General features: G+C 38.0%; 1 protein-coding gene across 9 annotated transcripts in view; it reads left to right on the top strand.

Annotated features, from left to right (window-relative positions):
* The window catches only part of PDE4D (phosphodiesterase 4D), a 1,495,323-nt gene that overhangs the window by 1,211,701 nt on the left and 267,933 nt on the right, over window positions 1-15,689 (top strand). The window contains exon 1 of one of the 9 annotated variants that reach the window (XM_059060969.2): window positions 3,199-3,931. The exons of the other annotated variants lie outside the window; for them this stretch is intronic. Within the exon in view, the coding sequence (XP_058916952.1) occupies window positions 3,867-3,931 (65 nt within the window). The 5' untranslated portion in view covers window positions 3,199-3,866. Of the gene's footprint in view, window positions 1-3,198; window positions 3,932-15,689 lie in introns of those variants that run through there. 9 annotated transcript variants of the gene reach the window in all.

Here is a 15,689-nt window from a genome sequence, read left to right as displayed (position 1 = left end):
GATGACCTCAGTGAACATAAACATTTGTGGTACAGTCCTTTGAAATGTTGTGGTGACAGTAGTCAAACAGAGGTTTATACAACACTATACAACTTAGTGCATCAGGAAAATGCTAGAAATCATAGCAGCTTCTAGATTAAATGCATGCTCTTCAAAGCCATCCAGACAATTGCCTCATGGTTCCTAAAGTCCACTCTCCTCAGATTCAGGCATCCACGTTAGCCATCTTATACACTATCATATATTTGTATACTAACAGGAATGTTTGGCGTTGGAGGCAGTGGTATATCCCTCCATTCTGAGAAGCTTTTCAGAGGAAAATTATGTGATAGTCAACATATAAAACATTATTTAAGAAATTTCCCTGTGAAAAAATTGCCTTAGGATGGAGAAAACACTGTAATATTGAGCAAGTGTTATTAGGGTTTTTAAAAATAATTATTATTTTGTCACTACCCTTTTTTAGCACTTTTAAAATATTTATTAAATTTAATTATTTTTGGCTGTATCAGGTCTTAGTTGCCGCATGCAGGATCTTCATTGAGGCATGTGGGCTCTTCTGTTGCGGTACTAGGGTTCTTCGTTGCGGTGTACAGGCTTCTCTCTAGTTGTGGCGCCGGAGCGCGTGGGTTCTGTAGTTTGCGGCACACGGGCTCTCTAGTTGAGGCGCGCAGGCACAGTAGTTGTGGCACACAAGCTTAGTTACCCCTTGGCATGTGGGATCTTAGTTCCCCAACCAGGGATTGAACCCATGTCTCCTGCATTGAAAGGCAGATTCTTTACCACTGGACCACCAGGGAAGTCCCCTGTCACTACCTTAAATGTTAGAGATAAGAGCAAAAGTAAATATTTCAATCTCCATGGCCTGGTACTATTGTGTATCTGTCCTTTTCTGTAATGGCAACCTTGAAGTAGGGATCCAGCAAGCTTTGAATCTTCTGGTTAGTCTCATATGTTGTCAGATTCCCCACTACTTAAACTCAGTTTCTTTGGCACAGGGATGATATATTAGTCATTATGGGACTGTTACACAGTGTTTCAGAGATACCCAACAAGTGGGCTAGGGTTTTCAGAGATAGATTCTTGGAATACATGTAACACTGAGCAGCACACAGGTCGTCACTAATCTAAAGAGGTTAAAGATGTGTTTGTGACAGGGAAAGGAGTGCCGGTGAGCTAAGTAATCTCATTGGGACAGAGAGCCTTCTGGGGGATGGTGGAACATAGGACTGACTATTTCAGGAGAGTTTAACACACAACATTCAGACATTACATTTTGTGATCACTGTCATTTTCTTTCTGAAATGGCAACTAGAAGATATTTGCTGGACCTTACATGATAGAGAACAGTGCTTCAAATAAGTAATAGTAGTTAGTTACTTTTACTCAGTCTGGGTTTTTTTTTTTTTTTCCCCCACATTAAAATTCCAAGAAAAAAAGATAAACCTTTTTTTGTAAGCCCCCTCCCTCTGAAAAATGAGTAGTTCCCTCAGCTTTCTTTTGAATTTCTGAAAGTATGTGATTGGTTAACCTGCCTTAAAGTGGCAGCAACATGTTAAACATGGAACAGAATCAAGAATCCATGAAGGTCCCTGAATAGTCATAGGAAAACTGAAAAGCTTAAGGAGATAACTATATGTCAAGCAATTTATTGGTATTTACCTGAAGAGGCCTGAGGGTCACTCAGAGGAGACTAAATAATAAACGCACCTTGAAGTGTGACCAGGGGAGGAGCTGAAGTGTTTGTTGTAATGAGCAGCCAGAGATCTGGCGGGATGCCTTACTACATTAATTTTCCAAGTCCTTTGGGTGGGTCACAATTGCGCTAAAACATCCTGCCTGCAAATGCTAAATAAATACCAAGTTCACGTCAGACTAGAGAACCAACGTACTAATGTCATTTAAGAAATCAGAATGCTTAAATTACTTTTCACTTGATAGTTCACATCCAAAATAACTGAAGTTGGCACACACAGAGAAATATATATCCTCGGTGCAAATGTTTAGAGGGATGGGGAGGGAGGTCAAATCCTCTTCTCTTAGAAGCAATTTGAATTGTTTTGTTTCTTTGTTTTTTGTGTGTTTTTAAAAATTTTATTGGAGTATAGTTGATTTGCAATGTCATTCTAGTTTCAGGTGTACAGCAAAGTGATCAGTTATACATATACATATATTTATTTTTTTTCAGATTCTTATCCCATATAAATTATTACAGAATATTGAGTAGAGTTCCCTGTGCTATACAGTAGGTCCTTGTTGGTTATCTCTTTATATACAGTAGTGTGTATATGTTAATCCCAAGCTCCTAATTTATCCCTCCCCCCAACGTTTCCCCTTTGGTAACCATAAGTTTGTTTTCAAAATGGGTAGGTTTAATTATGTTTACTATAATGGAAAAGTTTTTATTTCAGATGTAGGAGGTGGGGCAGGGATGGGTCTTCACAATAACAGATGTTGAGGTGATATGATATAAGCTTCATTCTTTACTGAAGAGCTGTTAGGAATTTGCAAACCCAGAGGCTTGGTATATGTAAATCAATGAAATTTGCATATGATTTTCAAAATGAAATAAGGTTTAGAAAACATTGTGCAAGGAAACAGCCTCAGTACATGTAGCCACTTGTCCAGCAACAATTCATTAGCTTTTTCAGTTTAAACATCACAGCATGACCTGATGAAACGTTCCCTGCTACATTCTGTTGGGTTTTTAAGAGGCAGTTTGTGTCTCTACAACAAAACCCAAAGCGTGACATTTCATTAAATGTGCTCAAAATGAACAGCTGCTAAGTTCCCCAAGTCCTCTCAACTTTGATTTTGACTAGAAATTTTAGTTTTCAGTGCCAGACTTTGAGAAAATGATTTTTAATCTTTTTTTTTTTCTTTTGAGGGAGGATAAACAAGTCTGTGGAAGAGGGTTGTGTTCCTTATGAAGGTGCTCAGGGAATCTTACCCTAACACAGACACCTCATTTCCCAGAGGAGGAAATTGTTTTATAAGTTTTGAGATGTCTTCTGCCTGCTTGGCTGGTTTACACTCCAGGTCTCTGGTGCTGATCTGCAGCGAAGCTTTATAAGTTTCAGCAATTGACGAGGCTGGCTGGGCGCCAGGTCTTTTTTTTTTTTTTTTTTTTTTTCCCCTTCTCACTTCCCTGCGATGTTTTGAACTGCCTTCCTACAGACGTCATACAGCCCTTGAGGAATAGTTTCTGCCTGGTGAGATTGAATGATAGTTATTCACAAAGGCTTGGAGTCAGATTCTAAGCAGGGGACACAACGGAAATTACGTTCACAGGTACAGCAGTGAGCCCAACTCAAGTGTGGAGAGCTTTGTTCCCTCCATGACTTACTGGCTCCCCCTGGAGAAGAGTGTTTTCCTGTGGTCGCCCTGAAATGGAACTTCACTGACAGCTCTGTGGTGTTACTGTACCTCGCGGTCATTTTCGTTTCCTTTCTCTCTACCTGAGCACTTTTAGAGTGTCAGAAACCTTTAAACCTTTTATTGCGGAATGGCAAAAAGGATGCGATCAAGTGGCTCTTTCACTGTGTTGGTTGCCCTTGTGACCAGATGAAGAATAGATTCAAAATCCAGTTCCTCCCTTGGCAATGCAAAAGAGAAAACAAACTGTCACTTAAGAACAGCCCGGTGCTGGAGTAAATTCAGTATGAAAGAGGAAAAAGCTCCTATGTCTTAGAGGCCTCCCTCTGTTCTGGACTGGGGGCAGGAGTTGGACTCCGGGAAATTTGGATTTCTTCAAACAACCTCCTTTGGAAATGGAATATATTTCAAGCCATCTTTGTCAAAACACAGCTGAAATGTATTAATCAGAATACTTGAAGATTTTTTCTTTCTTTTTTTTTTTCTCCAAAATGAGCATTATTATGAAGCCAAGATCCCGGTCTACAAGTTCCCTGAGGACTTCGGAGGGAGTGTGGTAACGTGCTTTTCTCTCCTGCTTCTCCCCTTCTTTCCTTTTAAGATTGACGTAACAGTGGAGTATTTAGTAATTGCTGACTCGGAGGTTCAAGAGTTAAGTGTGATGTTAAGGCTTTGTAGGAAAGAGCACACTGTTGGTGACACTTTCATTCTCTATTTTGTGCCTGATTTTGTCTGTTTTAAAAACAGTGGTGCTCACACTTTTTTTTTTTAACTCCATGTGGACCGTAGCAATTCATCTGGTGACAATTTTTAGAAGAGGAAGGAAACTTGCAAAAAACGTTGGGAGTTTAGAAAATGAAAACTTGTCATTTTTCACTGCCTGATCAGGCTGTGTGTTTTCTTATCTTTCTTGCCTGATGCAAGCAGGCTGGTAGTTGACAGTCTTTGCCATGGTCTTTAAAAGCAGTATCTTGGCTTTTAACACATGTGTTAGCGTAATTAATAACATCATATATTTTAATCATATGAACCAACTTGAATTTAACTATGACTAAATGTATATCAAGTTGCTTATCATTCAGGAATCTCCTACGTTTTATTTTGTTAATAGTGTTCCCTGTTAATTATGTTTTTTGGTAATTTTAGTGTTTTCATCCTAACAAAAAGTATGTTCATTTCAATTTATTGCAATATTTAATTCTACTCTTTCCTCAGTGTTGTTTGATGTGGTCATACAGACATGATCCTTAAGGAATAGTTTCTCAATAAAGTAATTTTTGTGTCTAAAATAGTTATTTACAAAAATATTTTTATGGCTGTTTCAGAGGTTAATTTTACTTCGTTTATCTTAGTGACTGATTGTAAATAAATAAATAAGCTCACCTTTTTGAAATGGAAATTATCCTTCAGACAGGAGAATTAAAAGCAATGATTGAAGGCAGGTGTTGGGGGGTAGGATGGAAGCAGGCAGGTAAAATGTATTACATATAATTATGTGAGCAGGCAAATACACAAATAAATACTTACATTATTTGCATAAGGAATTCAGCCCACATTTATGTGATTGGGTTATCATTTGCAGTTATTATACTTAGTGTTTTATAGGGGACTAGAATCAAGAGTTGTCCCTTCAGTGGTATTTCTGTGAGTTTTAATAAACTATAGATGCAGATTTCATCTCATATCACTTGTGATATTTTATTTATTTATTAAAAAATTTTTTTTTTCGCTACGCGGGCCTCTCACTGTTGTGGCCTCTCCCGTTGCGGAGCACAGGCTCCGGACGCGCAGGCTCAGCAGCCATGGCTCACGGGCCCAGCCGCTCCGCGGCATGTGGGATCTTCCCAGACCCGGGCACGAACCCGTGTCCCCTGCATCGGCAGGCGTACCCTCAACCACTGCGCCACCAGGGAAGCCCACTTGTGATATTTTAAATAAATATGTGCAATAAATTTCTCCTTGAGTTTATTTAAAGAAAAGGTTGCATCTGCAAACAAATTCGTATGGCTCTTTTATGCCAAGTAATAAATACTGGGAAATACTTAGAAACCTTCTATTAGTTACCATAGCTAATATAAATCTCTAATATAAATGGGTGATCAGAATTTATAAAATTCACTTGTGATTTCTATCCTCTTATACGTGAATAAATAGTACTTAAGCTATTTCTTAATTTTGCCTAAAATGCAGGGAGACATTTCCAAATTCAGTGTTCAATCAATCAGCAACAGTTAGTTCATTTCAGGAGTCTAGTAACATTGACATCCTTTACTCCTCCGAGAGTGTCATGGTCTGTTTTCATCCACAACTATTCTATTTTATTATTCTAAATTATAAAAGGTATCATCATAGATAAAAAGGGCCACAATTCAAAGTATATTTTTAAAAATATTGATTTATGAATGTGTGTATTGTTCCATTTAATTTTAAATAGTTTGTGTAGTGTTTGGGTCAGAATGGTGTTTATGTAAAAAATAAATGTCTCTCTTTATGCTGATGATTTCTAATGGCACACTATGGAAACTCCCAGTTATTAATCTTACATCTGTCTTATTAATAATATAACTGTTTAGGTATATCACTGCTACCTCTAAATCATTTGACCTGAGATTGTAATTGCTATAATTAGTTTGTTTTATTATCCCTTTTATCATTCAAATTCTATGCACACATTTATTTATTTATATTTATATTTTTAAATAGTAGAATCTACATAGATTATACATCAGGTGTATAGAGGAAATATACATGTGTATGTGTATATGTATACTTCTGATTAGGAGATTACATGGCAAACTCCTAATGATATTATATACCCTTCCTCTTAATTCATCTACTTAAAAAACAGGCCTGGGCTTCCCTGGTGGTGCAGTGGTTGAGAGTCCGCCTGCCGATGCAGGGGACGCGAGTTCATGCCCCGGTCCGGGAAGATCCCACATGCCGGGGAGCGGCTGGGCCCGTGAGCCATGGCTGCTGAGCCTGCGCGTCCGGAGCCTGTGCTCCGCAACGGGAGAGGCCACAACAGTGAGAGGCCCGTGTACCGCAAAAAAAAAAAAAAAAAAAAACCACAAACAGGCCTTACTTATAGTTAAAATTCTATTAATTTCCAAAAATAAGATTAAAATAATCTTGAAATTAATGTTTCCTGATTACATAATATTATAAATATATATAAATTTTAAGTATTATCTAACAAGAATATATATATACTAGGTAGCTTTTAGCACATTTTTTTAACACCTTTATTGGAGTATAATTGCTTTACAATGGTGAGTTAGTTTCTGCTTTCTAACAAAGTGAATCAGTTATACATATACATATGTTCCCATATCTCTTCCCTCTTGTGTCTCCCTCCCTCCCAGCCTCCCTATCCCACCCCTCTAGGTGGTCACAAAGTACCGAGCTGATCTCCCTGTAGCACATCTTTATATGTGTAGATGTCTGTGTATCTGGTAAACAACAATTTGCTCAGTGTCTAAAGTATGGCAAATAAGCATTTCAATACTATACAGATGTGATTTTCTCTGAATAACATTGCTTCTCAGATCAATAAATGATTTCTGTTTTCTATTAACTCTCTCCTCCTAAGGTTATAAAAGTTTGGGCTGGCTGAGAATTCTTATTTTGGCCTCATGATCATAGTAAGAGTATTTGAGTAGACTAAAACTACTAGCTTTCTAAATGAGAATAAAAAGATGTAACAACAGTAATATTTTGGCAGGAAAATTACTTATAACCCCCACTATCCCATCCTCAACTATTCTCATTTTTCACTTAACTTCCATATCTTGAACAGTTGTAAATTCTGTGCTCTGCTTCTTCATTTACATGTCAGCATGTACTTTTGTGATAATAATACTTCTAGCTTTCATTTTATTGAGTATCTCTTGTGAATGTGGACTCTGTAGAGAATTTTACATACAGTGTCTTGTTTAGTCCTTATAACAAAATTGAAAGGAAGGAGTTGTTAACCCATGTTTTACAGATGAAGAAATAAACCTAAGAGATAAAATAACTTGAATAAGGCCCTTTAACTGCCGGGGAGGGCTGGGATCGAACCCAAGTCAGTCTACTTCAGAAGCAGTGCTCTTTTTATTTCAGCATGTTGCCTCCCTCCCTCATTTTTAATGACTGTAAAATTATTCATCTTGTGACTATATCTAAATGCACTAAAATATTTGGTTAGATATTGGGCTATTGAAGAAATGAATTGGAAGTTGTCTTTTTATAGGTATGATAGCCTACGAAGTTTAAGGCTGATATTGGGCATTGAAAAATGACTATTTGAAAAACTTTTGTAATTATTTTCTACTGGTAGCAAATAAGGTTCTCTATTCCCTATTAAAGAGAAATAAGAAGCAAAAGTCAGTGCTTCTCAGTTCTGAATAAATAGATCATCTTTCCAATTACATTAGCAAGTTTTACTTTGTTCTCTGCAAGCTCTGTAAGGCTTCAGGTAAGAAACAAGTACTATGTCTCAGACTTTGTATGAAGTTTCATACTGTTTTAAGTCAGCTTTGAAAAAGATACAAAATCTTCATTTTTACATCTTTTATCTTACAGGCTTTTGTAAATGGGAAAACAAATGGAATTTGAAAACTTGCTGCCTGTTCAGTATACACTGACTTGGCTTAGGGAAGTGACTATTTTCAAGATTGGTTCAGAGTTTTGAACCTGCAATAAACTTTTTTGATCCTATTACCTAAGTTTGTATCATATCTGGTATATAATACACCTAGAGATAAACAGCTTTGAAGAGAAGTGGTTAAGATACCTTGAATATTATTTAAAACATAAAAAATATTTTAATGCCAGGAAAGCACAGAGTGGATCACAGATAGGTTTACTCTTTAAAGTTATGAATTGTGAAATTCTCTGAGAAAGCCATTTGTCCACTCTACGTCTAACTTGCTTTGTGTCCCTGGAGAAGCCACCTAGTCCCTCTATAGCCAGGTTTACTCACCTGTCAAATAAAGGGAATGAGCTAGATCAGTGAATTTCAAACATGTATTTTCAATGAACACTTTTTACAAATGATATGCTAATATAAATAAGGGAATGTATACAACACATTTAAAATTATATGTTTATATTTGGTATATAGAGATAAATTTTTTTAAAGTATATATGTATGGTATATATAAGTAAAAATCTATAAACATACATATAACAATAAAACAGCCACTGAGTTAGCACCTTTACTCCCCACCCTTGCAGTACCTTTAAAGAGCTTTTGTGAAAACCACTTTGCTAATAAACTACTATGATCCTTTATAGTTCTACTTTCGGTAGTGCTACACTGCCACTGGAGAGTCATTTGTGTTTTCCGTATCCCTTTGTGGACTGGGATAAACTTTCTGGTAATTAAACTTCCTGGGAAGTTCAAGTAACAACAGTTCAGAGACTTGAAAGACTTTAACATTAGGGGAAAATTCTCATTTCTGGGAAATCACAGAAGAGTTATAGTTAAGATCCATGAACTTTATTTAGCATCTTCTTATTATTTACAAATTTATTTTAAATTTGTTTTGGCTGGGAAAATCATTGTTTATTACATATACAGAGAGTGGACGTCAGGAATACAGCATGGCAGTTGATAAATGCTGAATTGGTATTGAATTCTTTAGAAGAAAGATGTTTCTTTAGTTTGGGTATTGACAAAATGGGGTTTTCAACCACTTTTCCTATCATGTCACTGGTGACTAAAGGTCATAGGTTAAATTGCCCCGTGCAGCACTCTCCTTAGCCACACTGCAATCTATAGACTCCACGTGAATAGAACTGGCTGTGGTTACGTGTGCAGCAACACTTGCTCTGACCTGTAACTCTACTCTTTTCTTCCCTAACGCCATGGTGTTGGCCCCATCACTAAAACCTGCCTTTCAGCATAGATTTTTACCTAATGAGGTCTTATTAGTCCTTGTGTCAGTCATTCCAATCATGTAGTGAATTTTATCAGAAGGAGTGAAGATATGAACATAATCATAGGTATAGGAGTAGTTAGTCATGCATCCATCCAACTGTTACTAGCAAGATTGAGAAAAGTCGATTCGAAGATGCAGCCGAAGAGGTTCAAGGAGATTTTCCTTAGGGAAAGATGCCTGAGAGGTATGTGTAAATATTCTGAATAATAGTAATACTAAACATATAGAATTGCAAAAGCCTGGATAAAGGTAACAAGAATGGGACCTGCTTGCTATTAACTAGGTTGGTGAAGAATGTAGTCAGAAAGAAAGCACAGTCTTAATGAAAAGCCAACGTAGATTTTTAAAGGAGCTCCTCCAGAGATTATCCAGCTTCTCAAGAGATAAAACAGAGGGGTTTTATCTCTTGAGAAGATATATTAGAGAATGGATAGTAGAAGTACCGGATGCTCTAGCCAAAAGCACCAAGTCTCTCCAGGGATCCGAGCCTACAGGAAGCCTGGGGTATCATACGGGCACAAAGACCAAAGACAGTGAGCCTGGATAAGGTACTATTAAGTGTAACCACATAAACATAACTAATGGGAGGCCATGCCTGTGATGTGTCTCAGCTCTCTAAATGCCTTGCTCTGTGGTCAAGTTTGGCCTAAACTCGGAAGTCCTTCAGAAGGATGGAGAATAGGTAGAAGTCCAGAACCTATGGATGCAGCTCTTAGCATAACAGGGGAGGTATGAATGATATGTGTTTATTATCTACCTTCAGCCTTCCTTGGGGGTTGGCTCTCCTAGGAGCATCCTGGATGATGCGTGAGGGTGTGAATTGGGGAAGCTAAACTAAGTTGCTCTTCGGAAAAAAGTGAGAAACAATGAGGGAAAGATTGGGGGATAGAGCTGAAGAAATGGTTAGAGAAGTAAGAGGGACGGTCAGAGGGGAGGCCGGAAGAACTCCAGCCCATTTTGAACCAGACATCCACCATCTGGCACCCTGCCCTGTTTAATAACACTGGCACCTTCTGACAAAAGCTCCGATAATGAACTCGAAGTGGTAGTGGGGTTTTTGGTTTGTTTGGTTGGTTTTTTTCTCCCCCTCATCTCAGCACTAAGAACTTCTGCCAAAGGATAAAGAAAGTCAACGAGTCTTTCCATTTCTCTGTTAGGTGAGGGAGAACAAGAAATTAAAAAACTAGAAACTAGGCGTAGAATATATGCATACCAGGATTACAGCTTCCAAAGCTTCCTTACTGGAAAAGTGCTAATGTTTTACAACCTGCACAGTTCAGACGTTTTGTTTATATCTAATACTAATCTCCCTTGCTTAAATTTTAACCTATTTCTTCCTAGTTATCGGGGTAGTGAGTCAGTAGATAAGTAGATTCTCCTTTATGATATTTGAAAACTGCTAGTAAGTGACTTCGTGGTCTTTTTTCATTTTATATTGCAAAATATTCATTCTGAATTGTAGAGATAGCACCAGTGTGACTTGTTAAAAGAAAGGTTTCATAAAACATAGTTTCAATATGTAATTGTTTTCAAGCCTCACATAGAAGAGTGTTCCCATTGTGTCTAATGCTCTATCCTGTTTAAAATACATTCAAGGTAAGAAATTCAACTTTCTAAAATGAATATGTATGCAATATTCATGTATATATGCAATACAGAAAATAATAATTCCGAACATCCATGATTTTATTCCACTGCAGTGTGGTACAGAATTTCTTCTTTGTGTGAAGGGATTTATATGACTGATACTATTTTAGTTAGGATAAATTCCTGCAGAATCTGTCAACTTTTAACCAATGGCATTCTGGCATACAGACAGCCACTGCTGTAATGTTTCATCTGATACAGCTTTTGTCATGGAACAGCAGGTAAATGATTGGCCACTAGATCACCAGCTAGCTAGGACAGCAGCTCCTAAATCTATAGTGGTAATCGGAGTGGTGACCATTGTAATGAGGACAGCTGTACAATATTAAGCACCTGTTTGTCAGACACTGGACTTGGTGCTGTACATGATGTAGCTCATTATGTCTTCATAACAACTATATGAGATAAAACTTGTATTTAAATCGCAGTGCTGAAGGAAACATGGTCTAATTCTAAATCCCACATTTGTTGTTGTTGTTCTTGTTTTATTTGCTTTTCGCCACTATCTCCACTGCTTTGACGGCCCATGGTTCTGCCTCTTGGTATTCCAAAAGTGGTCAGTAGGCTGCTGCTTTGTACCTTTCCTTCCTGTCCTAGATTGTTCAAGTTTCTCCTTTTAACCGTGTGCAACTCAAGAACAAATATCTTTTGTATTTGTCTGCCTTCTTTCTCAAGATTTGCACACAAGCCTTCCACCATGGACCATAGAGATGGATGGAGAAGTAGAAAGTGGACTTTGACCCAGATTCGTTCTCTAGAGATCTAGCTAGTTCCTGATGCATTCAATTTATTGACCCTCTCCCCCTGGTTGGACTCTAAATTGCACTGTCTTCTTCCTCTCTGGCATTTGACCAGTGAGTAGAACCATAAAATCTTGGAAATGCATGGGACTACAGAGAATAACCTATAATCTAATTCTCCCCACCCCTGACCATATTTTGGAAGTGGACAAGTTTTGCTTAACATTTCTAGTCAAGTAGGGTCAAGAAAAATGGTTAGAAACAATGTCAGTGATTTTGTGGCAACAGATTTTGTTGGAGAAATATTTTCTAAAAACAAACATGAAGTTTGAGGTGAAATAGAGAGCTAAAACTTTGTCAGCCAAATGTGTGAAAGCACTTCTATTTATAATTTGTATGGGATTTTAATGTAATTCTTAAACTTATATTTGTGAAGTTAGCTAACACCATGATAATTCTGTCATAACTTCTCAAAAAATTGGATTGGAGGAATATGTACGGAGAGGTATGGCAGAGGAGACCTCAGCGATCTCCTGAAGGAAACTTAAGACAGTGCTTTGACCAAAGTCCTGCCCAGATACCTGAACTCTGATCACTACATTATTTGGAAGTCACATAGCTAATTAAGTTGCTAAAATCCATGTCTTGAAATTGTAACTTCACTCCTCTCTTCTCCTAATATAGTCTTCACAGAAATAAAAATCGTGGTAATTGTTATTTACTAAGTGCTTCTGTGTGGCAGTTACCAGGCTGTGCATTTGACAAGAATTATCCCATGAAGTCCCATCATAAATCCTGTGAGGCACCCATTCTTATTCCTCATTTTATAGGTTCCTGAGGCAAACTTGCTTTGCCCAATGTTGCGTGGCAAATAAGAGAATTTCATGGATTCACATGCTTTTCAAAATTATTAAATGATACCTTTAGTAATGTATATATGTTAATATGTCAAATGAGTTAATTAACTCAGTTAAAATTAATTAAAGTCCTTAGCACAGTAGCTGATTCCTCGTGAGTACCAGGAAATGTTAGCGTGTATTATGCATTTTTCAAGTTTGTATATTAGTGGTACTTTTTAAATAGTCAAGAACTCTAAGTGTGAAACTGATTCAGTCTATGAGGGCTTTTTTCCCATAAGGCAGTCTTCTTGGGCACACCTCAAACGGAGCACTTATACAGAAGCTAGGTGTTCTGGATAAATCACATTCACACTGTGATTCAAAGAAGATTTACTTCTATTCAGGTGGGTGGATCAAAGAAGTAAACTACATAGAGAAGGTGGCAGAATAAGAAGTAATCAACTGAAAGCTAAAATGCCTCTGATCTAGTTATTTAAAAATTGGTCGGAATCCTCTAGGGCAGCAGTCCAGGCAGGGGGTTAATCTCACAGGAGTGGCTGGGAGCCTGGACTTTATCCATAGATGCATGTGTGTATAGACTTTCTCCACGTAACCTTCCTACTTGGGGCCTCCTGGTGGTTCTGTGTTACTCTATCTCACTGCCAGGCCTTCCCTACCTCTCTAGAACCCCTGCTTCTCTGGTCCTGACATGCATTCTGGGTTGTGTAATTCACAGATTGTTGTCTCCTAATTCACAGACTGTTATCTCTGTAGCTGGCTTCTACTCCTCAAGCAGATCCCAGACTGGGTAGGACTCCTATTTAGTTTATCCTGCCATCCTAGCATAGCAAAAAAGGTCATAAGCATTTTTTTCCGTCTGTTTCTAGAAAGACAACAGGCAAAAAAGGGGATCTGTTTAGAAGATCTGTTTCTATGGCCCAGAGTATGATTGCTTCAGGATGAGCTGAAGAGCATAGAGGCTAGAAATGTAGTGAATACAGTGGTTTCATGAGAGCAGTTAATTAGTATTCCATTGTCTCTGGTATCTACTTATTTTATTATGAGTAGTTACCAATAAAAATGTGTAAAAGTATTACTTTGTTATGATTAACAACTGTACATTGGGTTAAAAAGTGTGATTGAGGGTGGAGTTAACCACCTTGAGGGAAAAAACTGAGTCACTAAAGATTCCCTGAATCTCTGCTTGGAAAAAATATTCCCAATTATTTATCTGAGTCCTTTTGTTAAAATTGCATCTAACTGTATGTGAATCAGTGTTTCCATGGTAATGTAAAAGACAGAAAGCAGCAAACTTGCTGTTAGCAAACATGCCTTTACAAAGGTGTGATTATAATTGGGAAAATCATTTTACATACCTAGGGGTGAAATTTTACCCTGACCTAGAAATACGTTGAAATTTGTCCTTAACTGTAAGGTCTTTCTCATGTAAATAACAAAAGAATTAAGACAGTCCTCATTGTTTAAAAGCAAGGTGGCTTATCATTTTCATCTGTGGTCAGTTAGTAGTAGCCACATGGAATAAAGTACTGGGGGCTGCACTGGGACTCAGAAAAAGTGCTGCCGTCAATTGGTGATGCCGCCAGAGAGACGAGGAGCATAGTATGGCTGTTTGCCATTTAAGTGGCCCTGGTGATCTCATAATTCTTTATATCTAAACTCTGCCATTAAATTTGCATGCAAATGAAGTTGTATCAAAAGCAGGATTTGTACATCCATGCAAATATGCGCGTATACTTTTTAGAAATTTTTGACATGTTTTTGGTCATTTGTCACCTATGAAAAACGTGTGCATGTCATAAACCATAACAACTCTTTTTGGATGTTGCAAACCAGAAAAAGAAAGAAAGAAAAATTAGTAATTCTAATTATCAGTGGCTACCCTTATAATCACCATCCAGATTAAGAATAATGCTACCAGTAACCCTACAGCCACCTCTGTGCCTCTTTCAGACACTGCCCATCAGCGCCAGGTATATCAACTATCCTGATATCAAAAAGCACAGAATACTATTTTCTACTTTTGAATGTTAGGTGAAAGGAGTGATACAGTTTGTAATACTATTTTGTGGCTGGTTGGGTTTTTTTCCCCCTGCAAATAGATGTTTGAGAGTTTATCCCGTGTTGATGTAGTTGTATGTAGTTCATTCATTCTCACTCATGTATAGTTAATTAAGCAAACTTTTGTTTGAAATATAAATTCAGGGCAAAAATTATTTATGCTAATTGCTTGGATCACAGTTTGGTATATAGGACTATATGAGCATTTAAAACTATTTTCAATTTACCGTAATCATTTGAATACAAGTTCACGTGCAAACTCTGTTGCTTAGATTCACCCTCAATGGACGTTTCTTCTGGGAAGTCTTCCTAGCCTCCCCATTCAGAATGAAAATGCCCTTCTATGTGTTCTCAGGAGACTGGGTCCATTTCTCTAGCACAGCTCTTGAAGCATTGCAACAATGGTCAGCTTTCTTGCCTGCCTGTCTTCTGGGACTGTGAATGGGATTTAGGGTAGACTGGGTTTATTCATCTTTGTACCTGTGCGCCCAGAACAGTGCTTGTTCCATCAGCAGCATTCCACATCTGTCTGGTGCATGCAGAGAGAACAGAGAGTGGTTTTACATCACCAAGAAAACGTTCCAATCTGTTTTTATGTTTAATTGTCTTTTAATAGATGGCACTCTGCTAGGGATTGTACTGAGTGAGTTGCGGAGACAGAATTTGCTCTCTGGGGCAAGGAATCGTAAAGTATTAGATCGGGGGAGGATGTTTGCCTGTTTCCTGTGGGCTTCGCCCTTAGTTTCCCACCTTCACTAGTAATTCCAGCCTCAACACTTTTCCTCATTCCCTCATGAGTCTCCTGTTCTAGAATCTACACTTCCCAATTTTCCTCAACATCTTCTCCTTGCCTGAGTGACTCATCTCAGGACCATCAACTAGTCGTGGATGGCTCATACAGATGCTGATGTGTGTTGCACACATTAATCAGCCAGTTGGCGTGGCTGACCTTCTCTAACTCTATCAATGCAGTGGTCTCTCCATCTGAGACACCTGCTGGGGGTGAGGACCACTACCATCACTTCAGGCTCACCCCAGCTTCATTGTCAGCCTTTTGAAGCCAAACAGCTGTCCCATCAGACAGA

This window comes from Kogia breviceps, chromosome 4 (genome assembly GCF_026419965.1).
Source record: "Kogia breviceps isolate mKogBre1 chromosome 4, mKogBre1 haplotype 1, whole genome shotgun sequence".
Classification (NCBI taxonomy): Eukaryota; Metazoa; Chordata; class Mammalia; order Artiodactyla; family Physeteridae; genus Kogia; species Kogia breviceps.
The sequence above is the reverse complement of the archived record's forward strand: the minus strand, read 5'-3'. Positions and strand labels throughout refer to the sequence as shown.